The sequence below is a fragment of the Triturus cristatus genome, chromosome 7 (genome assembly GCF_964204655.1).
Source record: "Triturus cristatus chromosome 7, aTriCri1.1, whole genome shotgun sequence".
Lineage (NCBI taxonomy): Eukaryota > Metazoa > Chordata > Amphibia > Caudata > Salamandridae > Triturus > Triturus cristatus.
In genome coordinates, this window is record NC_140590.1 from 1,581,048,662 (window position 1) to 1,581,073,574 (window position 24,913).

The 24,913-nt window shown below is 43.6% G+C and overlaps 1 protein-coding gene across 1 annotated transcript in view; it reads right to left on the minus strand.

Moving 5' to 3' along the window:
* The window catches only part of PREX1 (phosphatidylinositol-3,4,5-trisphosphate dependent Rac exchange factor 1), an 824,667-nt gene that overhangs the window by 251,039 nt on the left and 548,715 nt on the right, over positions 1 to 24,913 (minus strand). The window contains exon 15 of the mRNA XM_085619426.1: positions 6,316 to 6,391. Within this exon, the coding sequence (XP_085475552.1) occupies positions 6,316 to 6,391 (76 nt within the window). The remainder of the gene's footprint in view (positions 1 to 6,315; positions 6,392 to 24,913) is intronic.

Genomic DNA, 24,913 nt, shown 5'->3' on the forward strand with positions numbered 1-24,913 from the left:
TCCCACAGGAAGTGGACAAAGGCACGTGCTTCTGAAAACGCCTGGATTACACTTCGAGTCATTGAGGTAACCAAATATAGAACTTTTCTTAATGGCTGCTGGGATGAATGGCTGAGGGCCTTGAGTAACAAAGCCGACAGGAAGCGTGCATTCTTTAAAGGACGATTATAATGAGCGAAAACCTATTAAATATCGCTGCCATGTAGTCTGCCAAAAAAAAAGTGTGTCAGGCCAGTGTGTTGTCTCTCATTTGTATTGTTTCTTTTTTGTCTGCTATTGTGTTTTGGATTTCTTTGGTCGGATTGTCCCTTTCTATTTCCTGTAGCACAGAGTAACTTTATTCTCAAGTGTATGTTTTTTAAAAAAGCAATGGCTGAGTTTTGTTTTATATATTTTTGCAAAATTCATTTTTTATCTGCTTATTTTTACAGAGGTCAGAAACCCAGCAAACTCACGAAATTTCCCACCGTTGCAAAAATGTGTCTGAAGACAAAATAAATAAAATAGTTTTGTGGAGATTTTTTTGCAGGGCATTTCACCTGCTGCGTACTTGTAACCCTTCAACAACTTCCTACAATTGGGAACTTCAAAAAAGAGAACAACTTCATAAAGTTTCGCAAAACCTACGGGGCAAAATTTAGCATTTCTATAGTTGTATCAAGAACGAATGGCCACCACCATACAATGGCCTCTTGCGACTGCCTTACGCGTCGATACGTAGACATTTCTCTGCTCCTTTCTCCTTACACCAGCTACAGTGTGGCCTCTGAGTTTCTCAGGTTTTACACTGACTCCAGAGAATGTACACAGAGGCCCTACCCCCTTTGATACTTACTACAAAGCCTAACTTACAGGCTCCTCTCCCTTTGCAATGATTGCAGATCCTGGATTCTATTGTCCTGTCGATTACAAGGAATCCAGGCCGCTCAATGTTACACTGACTGCACAGGCCGGCCTCCAAGCTCTGTTCTCATGCACCTACCTACACTGACGGCAGAGAGAGCCCAACGTCTTGGCTCATCTCCCATTACGCAGACTGTTTACGCTCCTTTACCCTCGTCTCCCATTAGACTGACAGCAGAGTCTGCCCTCTAGGCTCCTTCTCGTCCAATAACTGCATAGCCTGGCCCCTCTGCTCCTCTCCCTCTTGTCCCGTGTTACACTAGCTGCAGAATCTGGCCTCTATGTAGGGAGAGAAAGGAGTTCAAGAGGTAGGTTGTAGATGAAAATGTTTTGAAGGATCTGAAGGTCTGGTCTACTCTTTTGGGTTGATCTTGGTTTGTTGGTAGGATGCTGAGCAGGGAGAAAGTGATTGTGGGTTCAGTCCAGGGCTATAGGTGGTGTGCCTTCATTTGTTAGTGATGTTGGTGATAAGGTTGTGGATATGGCCTTTAGAGTGTGTTTGTTGGTGAAGTGCAGTACCAGAGAGTATGGTGATAAGGTTAAGGAGGGTGTCTCATACATTTTGAGGTTGTGTTGTCTCGGAGGTTGAAGTCACACAAGAGGGTAGTGAAGGTGTGCCAGATGGATGAGGTAGTGAGGACACCCAAGAATTCATCATTGACATCCTTGTTCTTCCCGAAAGGCCTCTATATGACATGGAAGGTGGTGGTCTGAACTGAAGGATGTGGGATCTTAGGAGCTCCATGGATTGTAGTGTCATTTGCTTGACTAGGAAGCAGCACCAGGAGTACTTATGGATGACATTGAGGCCACTTCCCTTCTTAAATTTATAGTGTCCTCATTACAGATGCTGTAGCCTGTAGGAAAGATGTCAAGGATGTACATAGATGTGAGGGTGTACCATATTCTTATGATGAATAAGTCATCAAGCTTGTGATAGATGAGGTCTGTGATGTCTGGTGCATGGAGTACTGCAGAACAAAGGTTAATGAGCATTAGTTGGAATTTGTGTAGTATAGTTTGAGGGGGTATGGTATTTAGTGGGATATGTAAGAGGTTGGGCCTATGTGTTGTGAACATTTATGTCGTCTAGGTCTATTTGTGATTGAAGGGACTGACAGTGTGGGGTGCAGGGTGAGGCACATGATTATATCTAACCTTGTAAATGTCAGTGAAACAGGGGTTCTGGCCTTAGGCCTTTCCTGGCCCTAAAAGGCAAAAACAGGCATTGCTCTCATCTATGTCCGCCCTTTGCCCTTGTCGATGCCCACTCAAAGGGTGGATATTGGCAAGGGCATTGCCTGACTAGAATGCATTGGTGGTGGGACACCATGAGGAGTTGACTGACTTTGGAGAAAGCAGGAAGTGGTGTCTCTTTGTATAGATGAATGCTGGGAAATGCAGTGATGTACGTTTTTTAGGATTTGGACGATAGGGAAGAAGTCAGGTTTCCTGGCTTTTTTAATATTTTTTTTATTGACGACTTTGGCAGGAAACCAGTGATAACACTTTCTGAGGAGATGGATGATGGGGTAAAAATCCCACTTAAGTCTGAACTTGTGTCTCTTTAAAGTACATTGTAAAGATAGTACATTTCTTTATTTATACTTTAGCTGGGTGTTGTTTACAGCTTAACAGATGCCTCAGATTCCTTAGGAATGAACAGAAAAAGGAGAAAAATAGCTGGACAGGCCACCTGTTGGGATTTAGGTGGCCATGGTCTGCAGCACTGCGCAGAAGACTGGCTGGCACGTCGTAGAAACCTCCTGTAGGAGTGACTAGTTATAGACTGGGACCCGCACACAAAACTATTCCAATCTGGTTATGGTCTTGCTTTGTGTATGTCGGATAGAAGGAGGTCGGTATTAGGTGTCAACAGGTAGGTGAAAGATCTGATATGCTATGGATACTGATCCCCTCAATGTAACAGAGTCAAAGGAGTATATTATTTCTCGCAAACTATGTGCTTACTCTGTTCTATTGGTTGCTGTCCACCTGGAACCGGTGGTTTTCTCTCTAGGAGATTCTCCCATACCTTATCTCTCCTTGATGAGGTTATTTTTATTCATGTCGCCTTGATCTTTGTAAAGCACTAGGATACCCGCAAGGGTCATGTTCGCGCTATATAAAACTTTATAAATGAAATGAATAAATCAGGACACTGTTCGAAACAGACAACCATGTCCCAGACACGGGGCATACTGGCCATGAAGACAGAAAAAAACTACAAGGAGCAGCTATGGTGAATTGTCACGTTTTGAGTTTATCCCTAACTGGATTTTAGCTTGGGATTTGTGGATGTCCTCTGGCAGGCACTCCGGACAACAGAGGCAAAGTTGCAGAAAGGACGACCACCTTGTCACAGTCTATTTATCCTAGGAATCACCATTAGGTGGTCATTGGCCGAATGTAGTTTTTGCAAATGCTGGTGGAGGGTGGCTATGCTCAAAAGAGGTGTGGGGAGATTTCAGTGACAAGCCCTTAAGAAGAGCCAGACTTGAAATTAAATGGCTTTTCGATGGGGAGCCGGTGAAAGCCCGATAGTTGCATGGAGATGGGTATTTTGAGCAAGAATTTGGCTTCAGGGTGTTGAATGACTTGGAGCTTCTGGACCAGCGATTTGGACAGGTCCAGAGTAGTAGCAGCAGACCTGAGCTCAGCTTTGTGTACAAGTGTAGAGCAAGACAGAGCTCGCCCCTACTTCATATCATTGAGGCAAACTTGGACCTCGCACAATTCAAATCCAGTCGATTACCAGGGCGAAGAGCTGAGGCGCAGCCAATCTGCGGTTCTTGGCAGAAGCCCTCCCTTTAAAACTGGAACGAATTAGCTCATTACATTAAGTAACACACGGTGATGCCTTTCTTTGCACTGCACTCAAATGGGCCTGGTAAACTTTTCTGTATATGAAATCATATAGCAGCTTTTTTTTAAAAAACACAGAGGCTTTAAACTTGCTCTAGTGCCTTTAGAAACAAAGGGCTATTGGCTTGCCGGTCCCTGACCCTGACATACAAACACTCATTCATTTGAGGTCATAGCCAAGGGTGTAGCTTGACCAGTAAGATTGGGGCGGGCGAGCTTCAGATTTTCCAACAATCACGCTGACATATCATGTTCAAATACAATATGTGCGAAGCTGTGCCTGAGGGGAGTTTAAGGGGCAGTGGAAAGGAAGAGGATTGTGGATTGTTTGGGGTACTTAAAAACAATATTTTGTTAAATACCCAACATTTTTGAGGTGTGTGTGTGTGTTTTTTGTGTGAATGTGTGTTTAAATATTTCAGGTTCAATCTGACTGACAATTCGCCATACCAGACTGAAAACACCTGTATACAACTGTTTACTAGAAAGTAAATTTATTGGGGGTTGTAGCACCCCACCCACCCACTCTGAAGCTACGCCCAGGTCTTAGTTGGAGAAAGTGGCAGTTCCTGCACAGCACAAATGTTTTTCAGAGCAGTGTTTTTTGAGCTTTTTCCACTCCCAGAGCCCCTTAAAAATGTAATAAATTACAAATATTTTTAATCATACATTATTAAATGGATTGCACTGGAATAAGTAGCATGCATTTTGTCAACAAGCATAGTGTCAGTTTTGTAGCTATTTTTGAAATAACATTAGATTTATTGGCAAATTGACACACATTATGTTTCGACTGGAATTTGCACCCTACCACTACTTCTCCAAGCTCTATTTTGTTATATGACTTAAAAAAAAATCTGGCCTGAAGGCCACTCAACTATGAGTTTTACCGGGTAAGATGAGTACATGTTAGATTCATGGGGTGAAAAATAAAAAGCACTTTAACAGCACCACCCAGAGCTGAACCTTGTGCAGCTCATGTAACACAGAGGAACTTCAGGTAAAAAACAGTCTTACACATTTTTCGTCAATCAGCCCTCAGTTAAAATCTTGAATTAGATGGTTTCATAGCATTGGGTGTCATCTGCAGCTTGCTGTTCAGCCAATTCCTGTATCTTATAGCATGTTATCAGAGAAAATAAGTGTTTAATTTGTTACAAAAAAAAATAAAAAAGTGTCAGGGCCCTCTTCAGGAGTTCACTGCAGCTTGCACCACCCATTGCCTCTGCCTGCGCTGCCAATGACAGAACCCACACAAATATTAACCATCGCACTCCCAAACGTGAGATAATTCAGACTCTTCCAGGCCACCCAGCGTTATAACAATGGCTGGAGCGGCAGATATTAGTAATTTTCATGTATACTGAATTAATAAACTGCTGTTGTTGAGCTTATCTCTAAATTAGACAAACAGTGACACAATGTGGCAGACTGTCATAGGTGTAGGTGCCGACAATTAGGTTTAGGTGCTGAGCACCGGAAACCACCGCCTCAATTTAAGTACTGGTAAAAACACTTTTTTGAATTCTACTAACAGAGTTTGATTCAACCTGTTGACTGATTGACTTGCCGAAAGCTAACCAAGAAGCTCAAGCAGAAGGCTTGGTGTACGAGGACTCATGTGATCTTTAGAAAAATTTCAATGATATCGGAACATAGCAAAATATGTCTGTATTATGGAATTATATTTTCCATACAGGGCATTTAGGCTGGCAATATAATTGAAATGGAATACAAACATAAGGCCAAGGTATAAAACCACCTCCCTTTTCGGATCAAGTGGAAGATCACCTTTCCACTCCACTGGAAATTCAGCTCAAAACAGGAGTGTTATTTTGAGACGTGTGGTTACAAACAAAAAACTGTCTTTTGGGAAGGAAGGTGAGAGAGTTAAGCAAATAGAGAGAAGAAATGGCAGAATGAAAGGGACTAAATACAATTCACTAGCGGCATTTACGAGTTCCCAAGATTGGATTAGACAGTCTGCATTCAGCTAAATTCAGACGGATGTCTCTCCGAATTTAGGCGCATGGGCGATAGCCTCACGCGGCCAGGCATTAACCTCTGTTAATTGCTCTTCCGCTGATAATCTATGCGCCATCCATCAACAAAGCTCATAAATGTGGGCCAGGCACTAGCAGTCCGCACTCTCTACATAGGGCATTAGCCACTATTGATGCCTTGAAAAGAGGTCAATAACACATTATTAGTTCATTATTTAGTTGTCTTTAGTGACTGATCCTTTTATGGTTATAGCCACTCCTTAGAGCCTGTATTCTACCATTGCCAAACCTAACAAGCAATATTCAACAACTTATGGATTTAAAGTATAGGTATATTGCTTGCTACAGGCTTGTGTGAGAGCTACTGACGTCATTCAATGCTTAGAAAAAGGTGGAAACCTAACACACCTGTGCGAACCTCGTGCCACTGAGAACAAAGTATTTTTTAAATTCTAAGCATAGCCTATGAATTCGTGTACAGAGAGAGAGAGGCTGACCCCGAATCTGCGCTTTCAACTCTAAGGAACTGTATTGAGTTTCATACCTGGGATATGAGCCAGTCCACAAGTTTACTTGCCGGGATCACAGATTTATATGTTTTCAAGTGGTGGTCTCGGTCTCTGGAAAGCAAATGAGAATGTTAGACAAGCCCTGTAATTCCCACTTTATTGGTGCACAGCAAATGAAAAGCATGGCTCACAGGTTACGTCAAATCTCATGGTGGGACCACCAGTAGCTCTCCCAAAAAAGCTCAACTTATGATGAGCAAGGATTCGCTCAATGTCTCACACACCCGCTTCCCTCACACCCAAATGCACTCAGTCTCACAATTTATGATGGGTCTTTAGACACAACAAATGAAAGCACAAGGCATATGTCACTGGTATGTTCATGAAGACAAACATCAGACTGTGGTATCAACCTCACCAACAATGGCACAGGGTGATCTACCGCCAGAAGCATGCCAAGGAGCCACTGCTTCACCTCGAGTGAGATGGGCATCAGGCGTCAAGGGAGAATTGTTGTCGTCATACAACAAGATATTTTTTGTCACTGAAGTGACCAAACCATGGCCGACATCCTGCTGAATTCAGCTTCCACAGTATCAACATTTTTTACAGCGCCACTCAAATATGTCAACGTTGTTAGTGCGTTGTCTGATATTATCAGACTGCTCCCTAATTTTAGTTGGCTGGGACATATAGTTTCTTGTATGACACTTTGTTAGCTGTTTGGTGCAAGATGTTAGCTGGCTGATTTATTTTAAAAGATTCCTAATGATTTTTGGCTGGTGGCCAGTGTTTTGGTTGGTTGCTGGTTTAGGTGGTGGGCATTATTTTGGATGATGTGTGATGTTATTTGGCTTCAGGCAGTAATGTCACAGAAGCTCTTGTGACAGAATGGGTGTCCTCAATGGGTCCCAGCCACTGTTTCCATGTTGTCCCTGCTGGATTTTATATGCTGCCAAGGCTTTTTATCATCAACAATAGGAACAAGGCTGTGTGTTCAGCCTCACTATCCAAGTGCAGGTGAGAGGGCCAGATGTTTATTCCTTCTCACAGTGATGGGAGAGTTACCTTTCCTCAGATACGACCCTCAGGGACTTGAATCACTATTATGGTTGGGTCTGGGAAGCCGCATGGTGATAACAAAGGGTTACAGGTTGCTTACCTCAATGGCCACAGAAAAGTTCAAGGTTGGCAACTCTTTCAAATTATTTTATAGGGAAGGTTGGATTAGAGCACATTCTATAGCCTCCCTCTTTCAGTAATTCCCTAAAATAGATCAGGGAAAGGTAGGGTATGCTGGGGTTTTTCACGTTGTCCCACATGCCTACACCAAAATACACAATGATGAAGCAAAGCGATTGATGTGCAAAAAGTCATCTATCTTTTGCACATCTTTCCTGGCAGAGGACTACAAAAATGGCCTCAGTGACTTATTTTTTTGTTTAAATATCTTTATTGGTCTTTTCAAAATTGTTCCATTTTCTCATGGTACAGAACATAACAAAACGTCAAATAAAAAAGGATCAGTGTTTCTAAGTACATATTGCATTTTTGTGTCAATACTGTTGCGGGTAAACTACTCAAGCTACAGCAGATCGTATTACGATGCGTTACAACACACAAACGTTTCATCAAAGGCTATCTCTCAACGTCTTCTCGATCATCTGACCTATATTCCTCCCCATATTGCTTAATCGCCCATGGAGAGAGAGGAGTGCAACCAAATGAAAAGCAAAGGAGAGAAAAAGGTGCCAATACCACATAATGACATTGCCTATAGCATTAAGGCCACCCTTATCTGATTGTCCTGAAACATGTTGAAAACAGTCTCACGTGGCCAGTACAACAGGCCGACGAGGGAGTTGTGCCAAAGGAAAAGAAAGAGGATAAAAGCAGATACCCCCAACAAATTAAACCTTTTCAATATAAAAACTATAAACATAATTAAAAGGCTGCCATCTAAAAAACCATTATGAAAGTCATTACATTACAGAGCATGGACTATTGAATGTGGGCGGTATGACAGGATAGCAACTGGGGCGGTGGTCAAACTCGTGTCAATGTTAGGAGCTCGCCCTAGGAGCGCAGAAGCGCAGGCACCGGGACAAGAGGGGTCGAGGACCATGCTACGCCAGGCGTACGCTACAAGGCAGCATCCAGTGAGATGTGAGTGTAGGTCTCCATGTTCCTGTCCCCCGCCCCCCCGGACCTTCGATATGCAGCTTATGGAATGGCTGACTAGGTGGGATGGCCCTCGCCAGTATTCGCAGTGTTAAAAGCTGTCAGTATGGCGTCCCATTGTAACGCTATGGGATATTTACGGAGCCCCATCGTCTCTTTCCTGTGAAGTGCTGTGCTTTCTGCCTGCGCCCATATCTGAAGTGAGTGTGTCCAGCTGATCGCCGCTGGGGGGTTCGTCTGCTTCCACCTTTTCGTAAATAAGCGCTTGGCCGTTATTAGTCCTAAATCTCTGAATCGTGATGTAACCCTATTCTTCTTGGACCTGACATAGACTCCCAATATGCAGAGCTCCCACGTGGGCGGCAGGGAGGTGCCAGTGCAGAGCGCCAACGCTGCAACAACGCTCCGCCAATATAGTTGAAGGGAGGGGCAGGCCCATAACATATGGAGTAAATCCGCGTCGAGCTGATGACAGCGTGTGCACTCAGAGGTAGCAATGTTAAAATATCTGCTTGAATTTAGAACTCCGTGGCATATATGTAGCACCAGCTAGAATAGTGGTCCATTCCTTGTCCGTCCAGGTTCGATCCCTGTCAACCTCCCAGCGGGCACGAAGCGTCAGCATCGGCTTCAGTGTGTGTGTGAGTAAAGCCGTCACCAGCCAGTGCTCAATGTGAGAACCTGCCCCCATGACGTGTAGATATTGCAACAACAGGTGTGTCGGCGGTTCAGACGTTAAATCCCCCAATAGGGCAGAAAGGGCTCGTATGAGAGAAGTGTGGAGAAGAAACTGTCCAGCAGGTAAATCAGTATCCTCTGCTAGCTCCTCAAATGTTAAGAGTGTGCCGTCCCTGTAAAAGTCACCCAGAGTGTCTATTCCCGCTGTGCGCCAATGCCGGAGGGCGGTTTCAAAAGTACACATTTCTCCTCTAGGAGTCCCCAAGAGCGGTAGTATCGGCGCATACGGGAGCGTTGCACGGGTGAGGTACAAGCCCCTTTTATAGCATCGATGGGCAAGGCCCAGATGGAGTTGGAGCGGACGCGGGGTCCGGGTAGCCGGGTGGAATAAATTATATATTTGGGCGTGACTCCACGGCTGCTGCAAGGTCGCCGTGTCCTCAAGGTTAGTGTTATTAAGCCAGTTTGTTACCCACTGCAGTTAAGCTGCTATGTAATACAACTACAGGTTGGGAACGGCCAGCCCTCCCTGAGAAGTGGGAGCATACAACTTCCACAGCACGACTCTGGGTCTGCTTTTGTTCCATATGAGGTCTCGGGACAGACGCTCCAATTCATGGAAAGTCTTAGTAGGGACATAGACCGGTAGGTTCGAAAAATAATACAATAGTTTGGGAAGGACTATCATTTTCAGCAAGGTGACACGACTCATGACGTTCAACGGAAGCAACCTCCAGAAGTGCACCTGTGGTCGTACTGCCGAAATTGCCCTCGTAAGATTACCCTCCAATAAATCATCTGGGGTTCGGTATATATGGATCCCTAAGTTTCGAAAGGTGGTGGGATACCACGGGAGCCGCGAACCGTTGAAGACCACATCAGTTTCTGTCGTTGCCGCACTAAAGGGATACACTCCAGACTTGGCCCAATTTACCCGGAGTCCCGACAGTTCCTCAAACACCCTCAGCACATTTGCTATGGACGCGGGTATGTCAGTAACATCACGCACATATAGTAGGAGGTCGTCGGCATACAGAGACACAGCATGCATCCCATCCCCGAGGAGTATGCCCCACTCCTCCCCTCCTCTGCGGAGCAGCATCGCCACAGGCTCCATGGCGAGAGAGGAAAGTAGCGGGGACAACGGGCATCCCTGTCGCATTCCCCTCCTCACTCTAATACGAGCAGACACAATCCTACCAGTGCGGACACGGACAGTGGGGCGGTAATATAGTAGGCATACCATGGTGAGAAAGAGATTGCCTAGTTCATATTTGCGTAGCACCGCTGCCAGATAGGGCCATTCCAAGGAGTCGAATGCCTTCTCCAGATCTAATACCAGGCATCCGGAGCGGGGCCATCTCTATGTCGCATACTGCTGTATCCTAAAAAATCTACAGAGGTTTAGTGAGGTGTTTCTAGTAGGTACGAAACTGTTCTGGTCTGGGTGTACCAATGAGCGCACTAAGGGCGAAAGACGCTTAGCGAGGAGAGATGCAAAGATTTTATAGTCTGTGTTCAGCAGTGCCAGCAGACGATAGGGCCCTAGCAGTTCAGGGTTTTTGTCAGGCTTGAGGAGGGACACAAGCAGGGCCTCGTTCTGTGTGTCAGTGATGGCCTCAGTGACTTATGACCAGGATAAGATGAATCAGGCATTTCACATGGCTGCAGTGTAGCATTTACAATGATTTATCAAGTGTCTTTGCATCCGCTCTTACTACCTGAACCGAGTCTCATGGAACCTGTTTTCTATTGACTCTTTTGAAGTCTGTGGTGGATGTCCTTACATTCCTTCTCATAAAGAAGATAGTGTTTCATTGTTCGAGTTAAACAGCATTTTTATAGCACACAATCTGTTATCAGAAGGTCTTTCCGTAGTTGGCGCATGACTTTCCAAATGTCTCCATTGCTCCATCACACACCAGTCTGATTTGCATACTGTCTAAAATCTTTCAGCATAACATTTTAGGGGAAGAGTATTCTTTTAGCTTCTCTTGTTGCCATGTCGTAGGCCAGAGTCTTGCTTGCTTGGGGTAACCCAGCTCACTTACATATGTTCCTTGTCACTTTATAGCTCCCAAGACTTGCATTCCATTTTCTACCCTCATATTCTGTGGACACTTTGCCTTTCATTCACTTACCCTGGAGGGGACAGTAGCCTACAGTGGTGGGGTGGGAGGCATTTGTCTTTGTGCCTGCTTGCACAGATCCATCACACTGTCCATCATATCCAACTAGTTTCTTGGCTCCACCGTTTTCTTATGCTCCTTAACCAAGGTCAACAGTGTAATCGAAGGCCCTGTATTAGACCAGTCAGCATTAGGGTGGTCTTCCCTCACACTTTTTGCCTTCACCTCTGCTTTCTTTGCTGATCTAGTTGTTGTTGCCCTTAGGACTCTTGCACTTTACCAGTGCTAAAGAGCTTGTGCTCTCTTCTCTAAATATAGTAGAATTGGCTTGTACCCAATTGGCATATTAAATTGACTTGTAAGTCACTAGTAAAGTGGTACCCCCTTGTACCCACTGCCTGTAAATGAAATGCTATAAGTCGGCCTGCAGCAATGAATGTGCCACCCACTTGAGTAGCACTGTAAAACATGTATCAGGCCTTTTATTGCAGCCTATGTGTGTAGTTTTAAACTGCCATTTCGACCTGGCAAAATAAAGCTTTTGCCAGGCCCTAGCCTCCGTTATTAATACATGTAAGTCACTCCTAGGATAGGTCCTGAACAGCCCAGAGGGCAGGGTGCAGTGTTTTTAAAACCTAGGACATGCACTTTTACGTTTTTCATGTCCTGGTAATGAAAAGCTCTTCAATTACTTTTTTCACCCCTACAAGGTCTACCTCTTCTATTGACTAACATTACGTTTCCTTACTACATGTAATAAGTGATAGCTTTCAACTGGGAGCAGGTAGACAGTTAGAGTTTGGTGTCTAAAGAATTGTAATTTAAAGCCCTCTTTAATGGCAACGTTCAATTTTAAGATACAATTTTGAAAATGACACCTTTAGAAAGTAGGCATTTTCTTGATTCAACCATTTGGTGCCTGCAGTCTGTTTACTGGGTTACATGACTAGGTGTAGCTGGCAGTTGGTCTTTGTGTATTGATTTCAGACAGTGAAACAAAGAGCCATAGGTGTTGACTGGATGGGCCATCTCTGACTTGAGGGAGAGGAGCTGTCACCTACCGCACATCAACAAAGGCTCTGCCTGAACACACTCACAGAGGTCTTTTCTTTTGTGTCCCCAGACAAGCTGGGGCCAGGGCAGTGAGGAGGGGCACGCCTGACACCTCAGGGGGGTTGATACCTCCAGAATCTTCTCCTACTTCAAAGTGGCCACCAGGTACAAATATTGAACCCTCAGACCCAACTCTTCAGTACACATCTGGAACTGTGGAAGACTCGGAGGAGGATTACTGTGCTGATTTGCTGCAAGAAGGACTGTCACTCTGCTGCTCTGCTGTGCTGCCCTCCTGCCTGCGTGAGAAGGACTGGACCTACATCTTGAACCTAGAACCACAAGAGTGAATCCAAGGGTTAGTTGGCTGGCCTCCGGATCAGAGTCTCAGGGACAGGACAGGTTCTAAGAACCTTATACCCAGCACTAGGACTCTTCCAGCTGCGAGTCCTGCCCACCCATGTGGTGTCACCCCAGTCCTGGACCCTTGGAAGTGGGCCTGAAGGTGCTCTGCCAGCCAAGCTGTGGTCCCAAAACAACTGACGCAGCGCTATGTATGATCCCCCAAAACTCTGCATCAGAACCACAGAACGCATAGCCTCACAAAACTCCACATTGGAACTGTGCAACACATCCCTGATGCAGGCCTTCGCATCACAAGCCCCTTGTCAATGGCATCCTTGACAAGGGGTACAGGACTCCGCATCCCAAACCTCGCATCCAGCCTGTGCGCGACATCTTCAACGTAGGACTTTGCATCGTAAGCCCCTCATATACTTCATTTTCAACAACACAGATGTTGCATTGCAGACTCGCACCTCCTCTGAACCACCGCTGCACGACGCATCCTTTAATCAGGATCTTGCAATGCTCTGCAATCTGAAATTAAGGCACTTTGTTCAGCGGGCCTAAGTGGGTCCCTGCAGCCAGCCTGTACTACATTGAGGTCGACCTGAACTTGTGACTTTTTTTCCAGTTTAGTGTGACCATACAATCACAGTTGGCTCTTTGTGCTTTTCGGCGCCATTTTCACTTAAATATTTCTAATTACATATCTCATGTTCTACTGAGTGGATTTTTGTTGTTTTGGTCTTAAATTATTTGATTTTTTTTACTCTATTTGTCTACATTTGTGTGGGATTTTTCTTGTGTTGTGTTTCACTTTATTATTGTGTGAATTTCTGCATAAATACTTTACACCTTGCCCCCAAGTTAACCCTGATTGCTCTGTGCCAAGCCTCCATTGGGTTGACCACAAGTTCATTTAGGGTTTACTTGCGACTTCACCCCAAGGACTGTGGTTGCTGCTGTAGTAGGGTTTCACCCAGTAGCGGCTGGCAGAAAATGAGGGTGGAGAGGCAGTGGGTGGCGGGGGACAAACAAAATAAGTAACACTTACCTGTTCCGCCAGCCACGTCTCTCCTCTGCTTCTCGAGTCCCGAACCAGGAAGCACCCAGGCTATCCATAGCCAATTACAATGCTACAATGCAGCGCTGTGATTGGCTCCCCTAAGCCAATTGCAATGCAGCGGTGTGATTGGTCTGAGCGCTGTTGATCGGTGCTCAGATGGGGCCTAGGGGCCTGGTCTCCACCAGGCTGTGTAATGCAGCCTGGTGGGGTACATGCAAAGTGCACAAGACGGTTTGGCCAGCCCATGACGGCCGGCCAAGCAGTCATGGGCACTTGGAGTGTGCAAACCACTTCTCCCCCCGTGCCTCCAGCCCCGCCCTAACCCAGTCCGAACCTGCCAAAAATAAAATGATAATAGCCGCGCTATCATTTTATTTTTCCTGCTCAAAGAGCTGTGGGGCGACGCTCCTCCGCCTTAGCGGAGGAGACGCCTCTGGTTTCACCCCCTCAACCAGTAACCCAACTTCTTACACCCTGGGACTACAGCTGACTACTGCTCTCCTACTTGCCTCTCTGATGCTCAGTCTTTCTGAATCTAAGGACAATGGATGGGTGGGACTGAGGCTCAGCAAACAAAGTTGTGTACAGAATTGAATGGTCATCACAAGTGGAAGTCTCCTGGAGCAGCTACTAAGTCATGCTACTGCTATTCGGCAGCCTCAAACAGGTTGGTGATTCTGAAATAAGTGAAGACTGCATACCACAGGACTGCATGAGTGCTGTGATGATAATACTTGTGTTGCTGTTAGTAGTGGCAAAGGAGGTGCTGCTGCCTGTGACAGATGAAATAAGGAACAGGAAAACTACTGATAGAGCAGGTGAATTAAGATTAGTGATGGAGCAAAAAGTTAGTTTTTAATTGGTGGCTGCCCAGGTAGGCGGTGTTCATCAGCTTGGGGCTGATGCTGTAAAAAAAAAAAAAAGTGAAAAATGTGACACACGTGCACGGTTGAGGTGCTTCGTCACTACTGCATCTGAAAAATCTGGCATGATCACTGCATGGGTGGCGCTAAGTTACACATTCTCATCTACATTTAATTTGCCACCATATTTGGATTTTGTACTACATCTCATGAATTCTGTGCCATAAGTGCACTTCTATGCATGTAGTTGCACAGATCACAAGATGTGACCTCCTGAAAACCTCTGAGCTTTTGAAGTCATGACAAATTTATACAATGTTTTAAGAGGTGTCATTCCTATGGTAGATCAACATCCGCGACAAATAGACATCGCAGACCTACACGCTTCTCTGCAATAGAGCACTCGACTGAGAACCAATCTTCATTGTGCCTGACCTGTCCCTTTATATTATCCTTAAAGGATGCCATTTACCAGCACTTCCCACGGAGGTATATTTCTCTAACTGGATCCTGTTGTTCCTGCGAATATTAGATGAAACTAACAGATGGTACAATATGCGTAAGTCACAGTGTATCTTTGCTTCAGTTACTGTTAAAACGAAGTTGCCCTCGCCTAGTGCCCCAAATCACAACAAAAAAGTGGGAAGGATATTTACTCCTGTACAGATACTTCTGCTTTTGGAGTACATTTCTGATAGTTTGTAACTGTCAAATAAATCCAGAAGTACTACTGTAAATACCTGCATGCAGTAGATTTCCAAGAAATAGGAATAGGGTCACAAAATTGCAATTCCCAGAGGGTCGTAGATGGATTTGCCTGATGAATATTAATTAGGCCGGTCAAGATTTTCGATCCCCTGTGGTTGGCTATGAACAAAGGGGTGGTGAAAGAATTCCCAAATGGGACCCTTTTTTCTTTAAAAATAGTCCATGTTTCTTAAAGGAAATGGTGCTGTTTTAAAAAACACATTTCCATGTGGGAGGACAATGGTGGATACAGGCAGTGGTCCCTGTGCCACTGTCTGTTCCCTAGAAGGCCATCTGACGTGATTGACAAAGGGGAGTCTGTCCCACATGGAAAGCCACTCATTGGCTAATAAGTTACCACCTCCTTTGAGGAGTCGGTAACTTGTCAATTCTTTGCGACCACAATCACGGGCAAAAATCATCGATACATTAATTGTGAATCGCAATTAGGAGGGCACATCCCTTCCAAACCCCCTCTTAACTGTGGTTCAGTCTCTTAAAGTCCTCTTTAGCAATTCAGAAAGGGGTTTGTGAATTGCAAAATGGGTTTAGTGCGTAGCAAAATGCAATTTTGGTATTACAAACACTGTTTTTGCAAATCACAGGGTTTGCTACAGAAAAATGCTTTGGAATGCAATGCCCCAAGTACTCAAAAAAAGTCTGAGAACTGTTACCTCGTCCATTCATACAAATTAATGCTAATGGTGAGAACCAGCAACATTAGGAAGACGGCTCTCGGCCTTATCAAAGAAAAAGTGCTAAATACAGTTACACTGGAAGCGAACTGCTGACGCTGTAAAAACACAGGCTCGGTTAGTCATTGGCTGCACAACTGAAAAAACAAGATAGGATGCGAACAGTCTGAGAGTGATAACGTTAACAACATCACCCGTTTCTTCTGCGCATTCTTACTCGTAGCCAGGCATCCCCCAGCCGGGCCAAAACAGAACACAGTTACTTTCAAAGAAGTCGGTGAAATATGTCAAAGTCAACAAGAAAAAACACAGTAGCCCATGAAATTCAACGAATAACTAACGTAATGTTAATTAATAAAAGAATCTTTACAGCATCTAGGAAGGATCAGCAAAAATTTAAGGACTTTGGAATTGTGGGAGCTCCGTTGAAGATAATGGAGTGTCAGGATTGGGCAATAATGGCTGATAAAGACCTGCTGCTCCAACATTCTAAGTGTGTCCTTCTGTTTCCCCCGTTTACTATAAAACTTTCTGTCCACACTGTGTGGAAAACAAATATATAAGGCTATATCCCTTTTGTCTTGGGCTATACAAGTGCCAGCAGTTCAGGACTATAACTCAGGAGAGGGCCATTAACTACTGAGGCAGCCCTTGAAAATGAGCCACAATTCAGCATGTTTATTCAAATGTGTTTCAAGTTTTGCAGGTAAAATATGAGACTGGAATCAAATGGACCTTGGAACGCAAACTCCGACTCACCGGCTCATGAATGAGAAAAACATCCAGGACCCGAATGTTTTAACTTTTTATCCAGATATATTAATACCTACAGAATCTTGAATAAAGTATTTTGCCAAAACTGGAGAGGGTGAGTTCATTTTTAGAGGAACTAACATTGCATGTCTTTGATAGGGACTGTTCTTCTGATATGTGGCATGTGGGGTCCCCCAGGGGTCCTCACTTAGCCTTATGTTGTTCAATAAATATCTTCAACCTCTGGCAGATATCGTAGCTCCTTTTGGGATTTCTATAGTCTCCTACGCGGACGACACCCAGCTGGTGATGTCTCTTACCCAGACTCAGTCCCTCTAATAGCTAATCTAGGGCCCTGCCAGCAACATGTAGCCAGCTGGATGAACAAGTCAAGTCTGAAACTCAATGGAGCAAAAACGGAACTAATGATCCTGGGGAACAATCCTCTGTCCAACAAGGGCCAGACTGGCCGATGGCCTTGGCTTCCCTCCGATCCCAAAGGCTGTTATAAAAAACCTGGGGATGGGGCTGGAAGATGCTTTACCTATGGAAGTTCAGGCCACAAAAACCACGGCCAATTGTTTTGGAAGACTGCGAATGCAGAGCAAGATTCTACCCTTGCTTCCCCAGACCACTAAACGAGTGGTGGTTCAGGCGCTTGTCCTCTCTCGTCTGGACTATGGTAACTCTTTGTACTTGGGGTCTCCCAAAGGAGTGACCCGGAAAGAAGGTTGCAGAAAACGCGGCTGCACGTATATTGCTTGGAACTCCCAGATCACAATCAGTTAGAAAGGGACAGAAAGATCTCCACTGGCTTTCGATTGCTCAAAGAGTGGGCTTTAAAACATTGTGCATTGCCCACAGTGCACTACAGGGCCAAGGCCCACCCATCCTACGTCAGCTGGTCATTCCTGACAACCCCAATAGAGCACTTCAGTCGTCAAATCTCCACATGGCTGCCATCCAAACTGTCAAAAGAGCTAGAAGAGGTGGTTGGTCCTTCAGCTTTAATGTAGTAAACCTCTGGAACTCTCTTCCCTATGCCATTCGAGCTACAGATAATGAGCTACACTTCTGAAAAGTGATTAAAACCTGCCTTTCGAATAACTCAGTTAAAGTGCTCCTTGTGCCTCAGGGTTGTGCTACCTCTGGTTTCAGTGCTGAGATGCCTTTGAGTCGCCATGCATGCGCTCTACAACCCTCCCTACCCCCCCCCCCCCCACGGGAAGGGGGGGGGTAGGGAGGGTGAAAAAGAATAGCAGTAAAAAAGAGCAGAAGTATGGGCATGATAGTAAAAATGTTTAAGAAAGTGGGAGTGTTGAAATGTTTACATTTTGGTATGCTTGTTTAAAAATATTTTTGACTTCTATTTATCCACAATCAGGGTAAAATGAGTAGTACGTGTCGCATTATCTCTATTAATGCTAATGGGTTATTAAATAAATCTAAATACGGAGCTTTAATAAGGTGGCTAGTATCCTGTACGCCCCAGGTTTTGTTTTTCCAGGAAACCCATTTGAAAACTAATTTTCCTAAATTATATCTCCCCAGGTATTTTTTTCACATGTGTTTTTTGCCTCTGCTGGGTTAGCTAAAAGAGGGGTTGCGATTTATTTTTGCCGCAGTCTTCCTTGGGAATTTGGTCAAATTCGCAGAGACCCCTTAAGGCGTTGGCTCTGGGTCGAGGCCAAATTAAACGGGACGACTTTACATTTTTTGAACTATTACGGCCCGATAGTAGATGATACTAAAGCCCTACTTAAAATCAGTGAGCAACTCAGAGGCGTCGCGGGAAAAAGAATTCTGGGCGGGAATTTCAATTTTATTCAAGAGCTGAAAAAAAGACACCTCAAATAAAAATAAAAAAAGAACTTAAACCCCAAACAAAGGAAGTCTTGGAAGCCTTAAAACAGGAACATCTACTCGTGGATCAATGGCGTCAACATAATCCGACTATTGCGAAATTTACCTGTTATTTTAAACAATTTCATACGGCTTCTCGGATTGATTTTTTTCTTATATCACAATCTCTTAAGGTCTTAGATACCAATATAGGTGCTAACCCATTTTCAGATCATTCTCCAATTTCTCTAGGGTTTGAGATCGAAGGGGGAGCTAAGACTCAATCCAGGTGGCAGATGGATCGTCTACTCCTCCAAGATCCCAACTGGATAGTTGAAACCAAAGAGTGGATACTAGAGTTTTTTTTATTTAAATGAAGGCTCAGCAGAAATTTTTTCAGTCTGGGGCGGGTTTAAGGCAGCCATTAGAGGACAGATGATTGCACGTTCAGTTGCTAAGTCAAGAGAAAGAAGGGAAAAGATCAAACAACTCCAACAGGCTGTAGATCATGCTACTAATCTGAGAGATACTTTATCGGTGGGGAGGGGAGATGCTGTTTTACAGTTAGAAAGGGCGAAGGTAGCCTTAAAAGAGTTTTTTTTAATTGAGGAAATCAACAGTTCTAAAACTTTCCAACAAAAAGTATACGAGGAGAGTCAAATGGTGGGGAAAATGTTAGCGGGTCAAACAAAAACTAAACAGGAAAAAGCTTTAATAACAGAGATCGTTGACCCCAAGACTCAAAATATTATTAAAGATCAAGAAGGTATAGCTCAAGTATTCATGGATCACTACTCTCAGCTTTACTCCACTAAATACGAGGTAGGGGTTGATCTTATTCATAAATACCTTGATGAAGTTAATCTTCCTGTTTTACCTCCCTCGTTAGTTGATCAACTTGAGAGTGATATTCGGGATACAGAAATTTTAGATACAGTTAAATCTATAGCTGGGGCGAAAGCCTGTGGAGCAGACGGGCTCCCAATTGAATTTTACTAAATCTTTTCTAAAGAACTGACTCCTTTTCTGGTCAAATTATTTTATGTTGTTAAATCGGGAGGCATTGTCCCCCCGTGGTTTAAGGAGTCTATCATCATCAGTTTTGTTAAAAAAGGGAAAGATCATAATGATGTAAACTCGTACAGGCCAATCAGCCTTCTTAATGTGGATTTCAAGATTTTGATGAAAATATGGGCCCAACGTTTTACCCCGATTGCCCAGGCTTTAATCCACCCTGACCAGTCTGGCTTTGTGTCTGGGAGGTTGATGTCGTCAAATACCGGGTTTTAAATCCAGGCCCTTGATTATGTTTCTACCAACAAAATTCCAATTTTGGTTTCAATGGTCGATGCCGAAAAGGCATTCGACCTGGTAAACTGGGATGCTTTATTCCTCGGTATGCAAAAATTTGGTTTCCCGGCCCAGATCACTACTATGTTGAAAAATATTTATCAAGGTGCCCAAGCCAGGGTGCTAGTTAATGCTAATGTGATAGGGACAATTAATATTAATCGAGGAATCAGGCAAGGGTGTCCGATGTCCCCCATTTTGTTTACTTTTTTTATTGAGCCCCTAGCAATAAGAATTCGTGAAAATCCTGAAATCAAAGCACCAATAGAAGGAATGGCGAAAATAAAATTATTCGCCGATGATATAATTTTATATCTACGTCCTGATAAATCTAATTGTGATCAAGTTTTATTTGAATTTGGCCAATTTGAACAGATTGGTGGCTATAAAATTAATCAAAACAAAACGGATATTCTAGTATTGAACGCTGATTGTAACTTTTTGCCTTTAAATCTCAGATCTCAAACATTAAAAACAGAACCGATTAGATACTTGGGCATCTATGTTTCTAATCAGTTTGATCAACTATTTAGCTTGAACTATTTATTCATGCGCAATAAAATTAAAATTCTGCTTGATAAATGGACTCTTCTTCCTTTAACCTTAATTGGCCGTGTAGCATTAATTAAAATGTCAATGCTCCCCTTATTAATTTTTCTTTTTATAAATGTTCCGTTAAAGATCAACTCCAATTTCTTTCGAGAAATCGAGTCATTGATCAGGGATTTTGTTTGGAATAAGAAAGCATCCAGGGTTAAGTTGACAGTATTGCAGTTGGGAACCGCTCAAGGGGGTTTGGCATTGCCAAATATTCGTTTTTATTATATGGCAGCGATTATGGATCTCGCAGCACGTTTATTAGATCCTAATGGGCTGCTTGATATGTTTTTTTAATCATAGAATGACACAAGAAGCAGGTTCGCAAGTTCCGATTTTTTTAAAAACAGTCAAACTACCCAAAAAGACTAGGTATAAGACCATCCGGGAATTCTCCGATAGATTACAGTCTTGTTGTAATCTGGTAGGGTCCGGTGGTGTTCATTACTTAAAATTGGACGAGTGTAAGATCTTTGGGTTGCAAATTCATTCTAGTAAGCTAAAAAAATGGAGAGATTCTGGATTGGGTGAATTGGGCTCGTTTTTTCCAAACCGGAAACTTATTACCTGGCAAGAGGTCCAGGTCAGGTCTAGTCATCAATAAAAGATGGGGTTTTTGGAATACTTGCAGAATGTAAATTTAATAAATAAATACAGTCTTTTGGAATGCGGGTCACCATCATCTCTGGCTAATGCCCTTTATAAAGCGAAATTAAAAGGAGTGGGGAACTGGTATACCTTACTGAGTAAGGGCGAAGAGTCGTCTTTGGTTGAAGTTATCTTGGCCAAAATAACTTATGAAACTAACTGCTCCTTCTCGAGGCAGAAATGGGAGCAGATTGCCCTGTTAGGAGGCAAGGCTCTTAGAGCTGCTAATTTCAAAAGGATGTCGTTTTTATCCCGTTGGCTGGCTTATTTTACTCTAAAAGCTTTAGATTAACGCTTTCCGGGAGTCGAAAATAAATGCTTCCGATGCCAGCTTCAAGAGGGGGGCGACTGGCTTCAAATTTTTTTTACTTGCCCGAAACTCGAAATGTTTTGGCGTAGATTTTTTTTATCAATAAGTCAGGCCATTGACAAAACGCTTGATCCTGAAGCTGAGGTTGCTTTATTTGGTATCTCAACAAAAAGATCTGATTTTCCCAAAGCCAAAGAGTTTTATACAGCGATTTGTTCTTTAGTAGCCCGCTCCTTAATCCTTCAAAATTGGAGCTCAGAGGAGATTCCTTCTTATCTAAAATGGGTTAATAAAATGAAAAGGACAAAAAAGTTTGAAGAGGCCTACGCCAAAAGAGTTGGGGCAATGAACAAGTTTACTAGAAACTGGAAATTTTTTAATAGTGATTAATCAATGACCGGCACCTAGCACCTTGGCACAGGACACTTTATTTATGTAAATCGTCCAGGATTAATAAATATGCACTTCTTTTTTGGGTTGGTAAAGGGTAACGATAAGAATTATAATATAGGCTTATCTATATATCCCTTGTTTTTGTTTAAGTATTGTGCACCATCTGTATCCTTCTGGAACTGTGATTTTAGAAACGACTGCATGTTGCACTTTTTGTATCGGTTTCCTGCTCTGTATCAACTATAACTGCTAAATGTCATTAATTAATTAAGGATTTTATAAGATCTTGTTTGATGTTTTCATAAGTTTTACTATCCCTGATCATTGATTATTGTATAATGTTTTTTATGCCCATGTCAGCTGCTCAATAAAAAATTGTTAAAAAAAAAAAAAAGAAAAGATGGCTGCCCTAATGTTCACTTGCTTTAACTGCACAGGCTCAAAAATGTAGTCCCCTGGCTACATTTCTTGAATTGTGGCAACAAAAGGCGCTAATGGGCATACACTAATGGGAATGGGAGAAAATCCCACCAATGCTCTGCAAACCTTCCAGCATAAGCCCATGGGCATCCTGCTGTTTTACAAAGCTATCAGAAAATACTCCAGTTTAACTTAATATTCAAGCACTATATGATCTTGTTATGGCTACGGAGCACTGTAAAAAGATAAAGATTAAATAACTATTTGTTCAACACTCTAGAAAGTGCATTGGCCTTCACAAATGGGTGGAAAAGCACTATATAAATGCGTGAGAAAGTGTCCCATTATGCATGGTCCCCACTTATTTATTTGGACTAATGCTGCTATTGTTTCAGCTTGGTGCACTGGGACACTGCTCTCAAGGCCCCAGTGCATGTGCTCTGATCCCCAAAACAGTTTGGAATTGGCTTAGACCTAATTGGCGTACTTTATTTTCCTATAAAGTCGTAGTATATGGTGCAGAAATGCAGCCCAGGCACACAAAGTTAAATGCCACCTGTGGACTGCAGCACCCATTGTGCCAACCACTGCACTAGCAGTGAAAACATGGTGCCAGGCCTACCCAGTGTAGCCCGATAGCAACAGATTGAACCATGCTGAACAGACCTGTCAAAATCACTCTTTTGTCTGGTAGGAAAACCAGACATTAAACTTTAAATTAGTCACCCCTTAAGTACACCTTGCAGCCCACAAGATATGGTACACAATATTTAAGAGTGGAACATGAGACATTAGAAATGGCATGCTCCACCAGTGACTAGGCCCAAAACAACATTGTCCTGGGCAGACTATAGCTGGCACATAGGGAAAGTCAAAGTATATAATCTACACTTTAATCTATAACATTTTAGCTGTACCAGCTATAGACGTCATTCAAAGACTTATTTTTATACTTAATGAAAATCCAATCTAAAGGTGGTGTCAGATTTGTATTATATTTTTTTTGAAATTCCACTTGAACCTTAAGATGCTAGAGGCTAACTTTCATTAGAGCCCTAGTCAATGCGCAGAATGTACTTTGCCTAAATAAGGTGTAAAAGAGCTGAGAAAACTGCTTCCAGAGTAGAGACTCTGGCTTGTGTGTGGGGAAGTGTTTTCTTCCCGTTGCATGAAGACCAGTTAGGGTGGACCCAAGAACTTAGTTAACTTCAAGGGTTTTGTATCAGTAAATGTTAAGTGACACCGGGAATGGACCAGCCTTTGTTCCCCTAGTCAGGCAGACACCAAACCCACTTTAAGAAACTCTACAGCCAGAATCGGTTTTGAGTGACCACAGAGAAGGAGACTGCTCATTACCCGGGCCACACCTCCGGGTGGGCACACAAGCTCTGCACAAGGAAAAGGTTTCTCCATCTTGAATTTAGAGAGAGAGGGTGGGATTAGCTGCAGTAGAGCAAACAGGCACTGCTGAAAAAAGTGGCTAGGGTTGCCTCTGAGAAGATTTAATTCTGTTGGTTAGCTCAGGAATAACCCCAACAAGTAGTGGGCACTAGGCATAAATGTGCCACTCCCAGGCACCATCCTCAGTCACTCGGGACTTGCGGAATAACTGAAGGACCACACCTGCTGTTTGAGACCTGTGAAGGGACCTGAAGGGCTGGGCCTGCTCGCATGTGTGTCCAGGACCAAGAAGTAGACTCCACAGGCCAGTTGGCTGATCTCCGTGTGGCTAATGGGACACAACAGGCTACAAGAAGCCTTTTCCCTGTAGTGCCCAGCTGACCTGGACCTGACCCTGCTGTTGGACTCAGAGTCTGGTGTGGGAATTTTGGTGTTAAAAGATCTCTGCTCCCACTGGAATCTTGAGAACCCTTCACTTGACTCAAGTATGGGGTTCACCCTGTTCGAAGACCTTTATCTAAGACCTTATTTCTGATTTTAGTATGAATGGTTTCGCTAACACTGTGAGCGACAATCTGTGGTGATAAAGCACTTTTGAGTAATCCATGATTTCTTTTGAGAAGATGTCGGACATATTACAGGCTGAGGTCGCTAAAGAGATCTTTAAGAGGTAGGTACAGCTCTGGTGCTCAACACCATGGACTCCCACCTGAGTCTGCGAGGAGAGGTCAGGGCTGTGTCAGCACAGAGTACCCACACTGCATAGCATTGTGGAGACATTATACACTAATGGAACACGCTTTGCTGGGCCAATGAATGTTTACTATAGAGCTCTCATACTTTGCATTGTTTTCAGCCCACTAAAGACCACATGTTCATCCAGATGACAAACTCCTGTGACTATGTCTTAGGCCAGTTCCACAGGCTTCCTCTATCAGCAGGGATAAGAGTGTTCATAAATATTAGCACACGGTGTAGAGACTAGCCCTGCTCGAAGATATGTAGTTCAGAGAAAAACACTGAAAGAATAGAGTACCATATTTTAGGGGAAGCAATTCTCCAGATTAAGCATAAATACTTGAGAAGCACATGATATGGTATCAGAGAAAGTCCCCTGTTGCACAGTTTGGTAAAGCAGAAACACCTTTAAGATTAGTGGTGG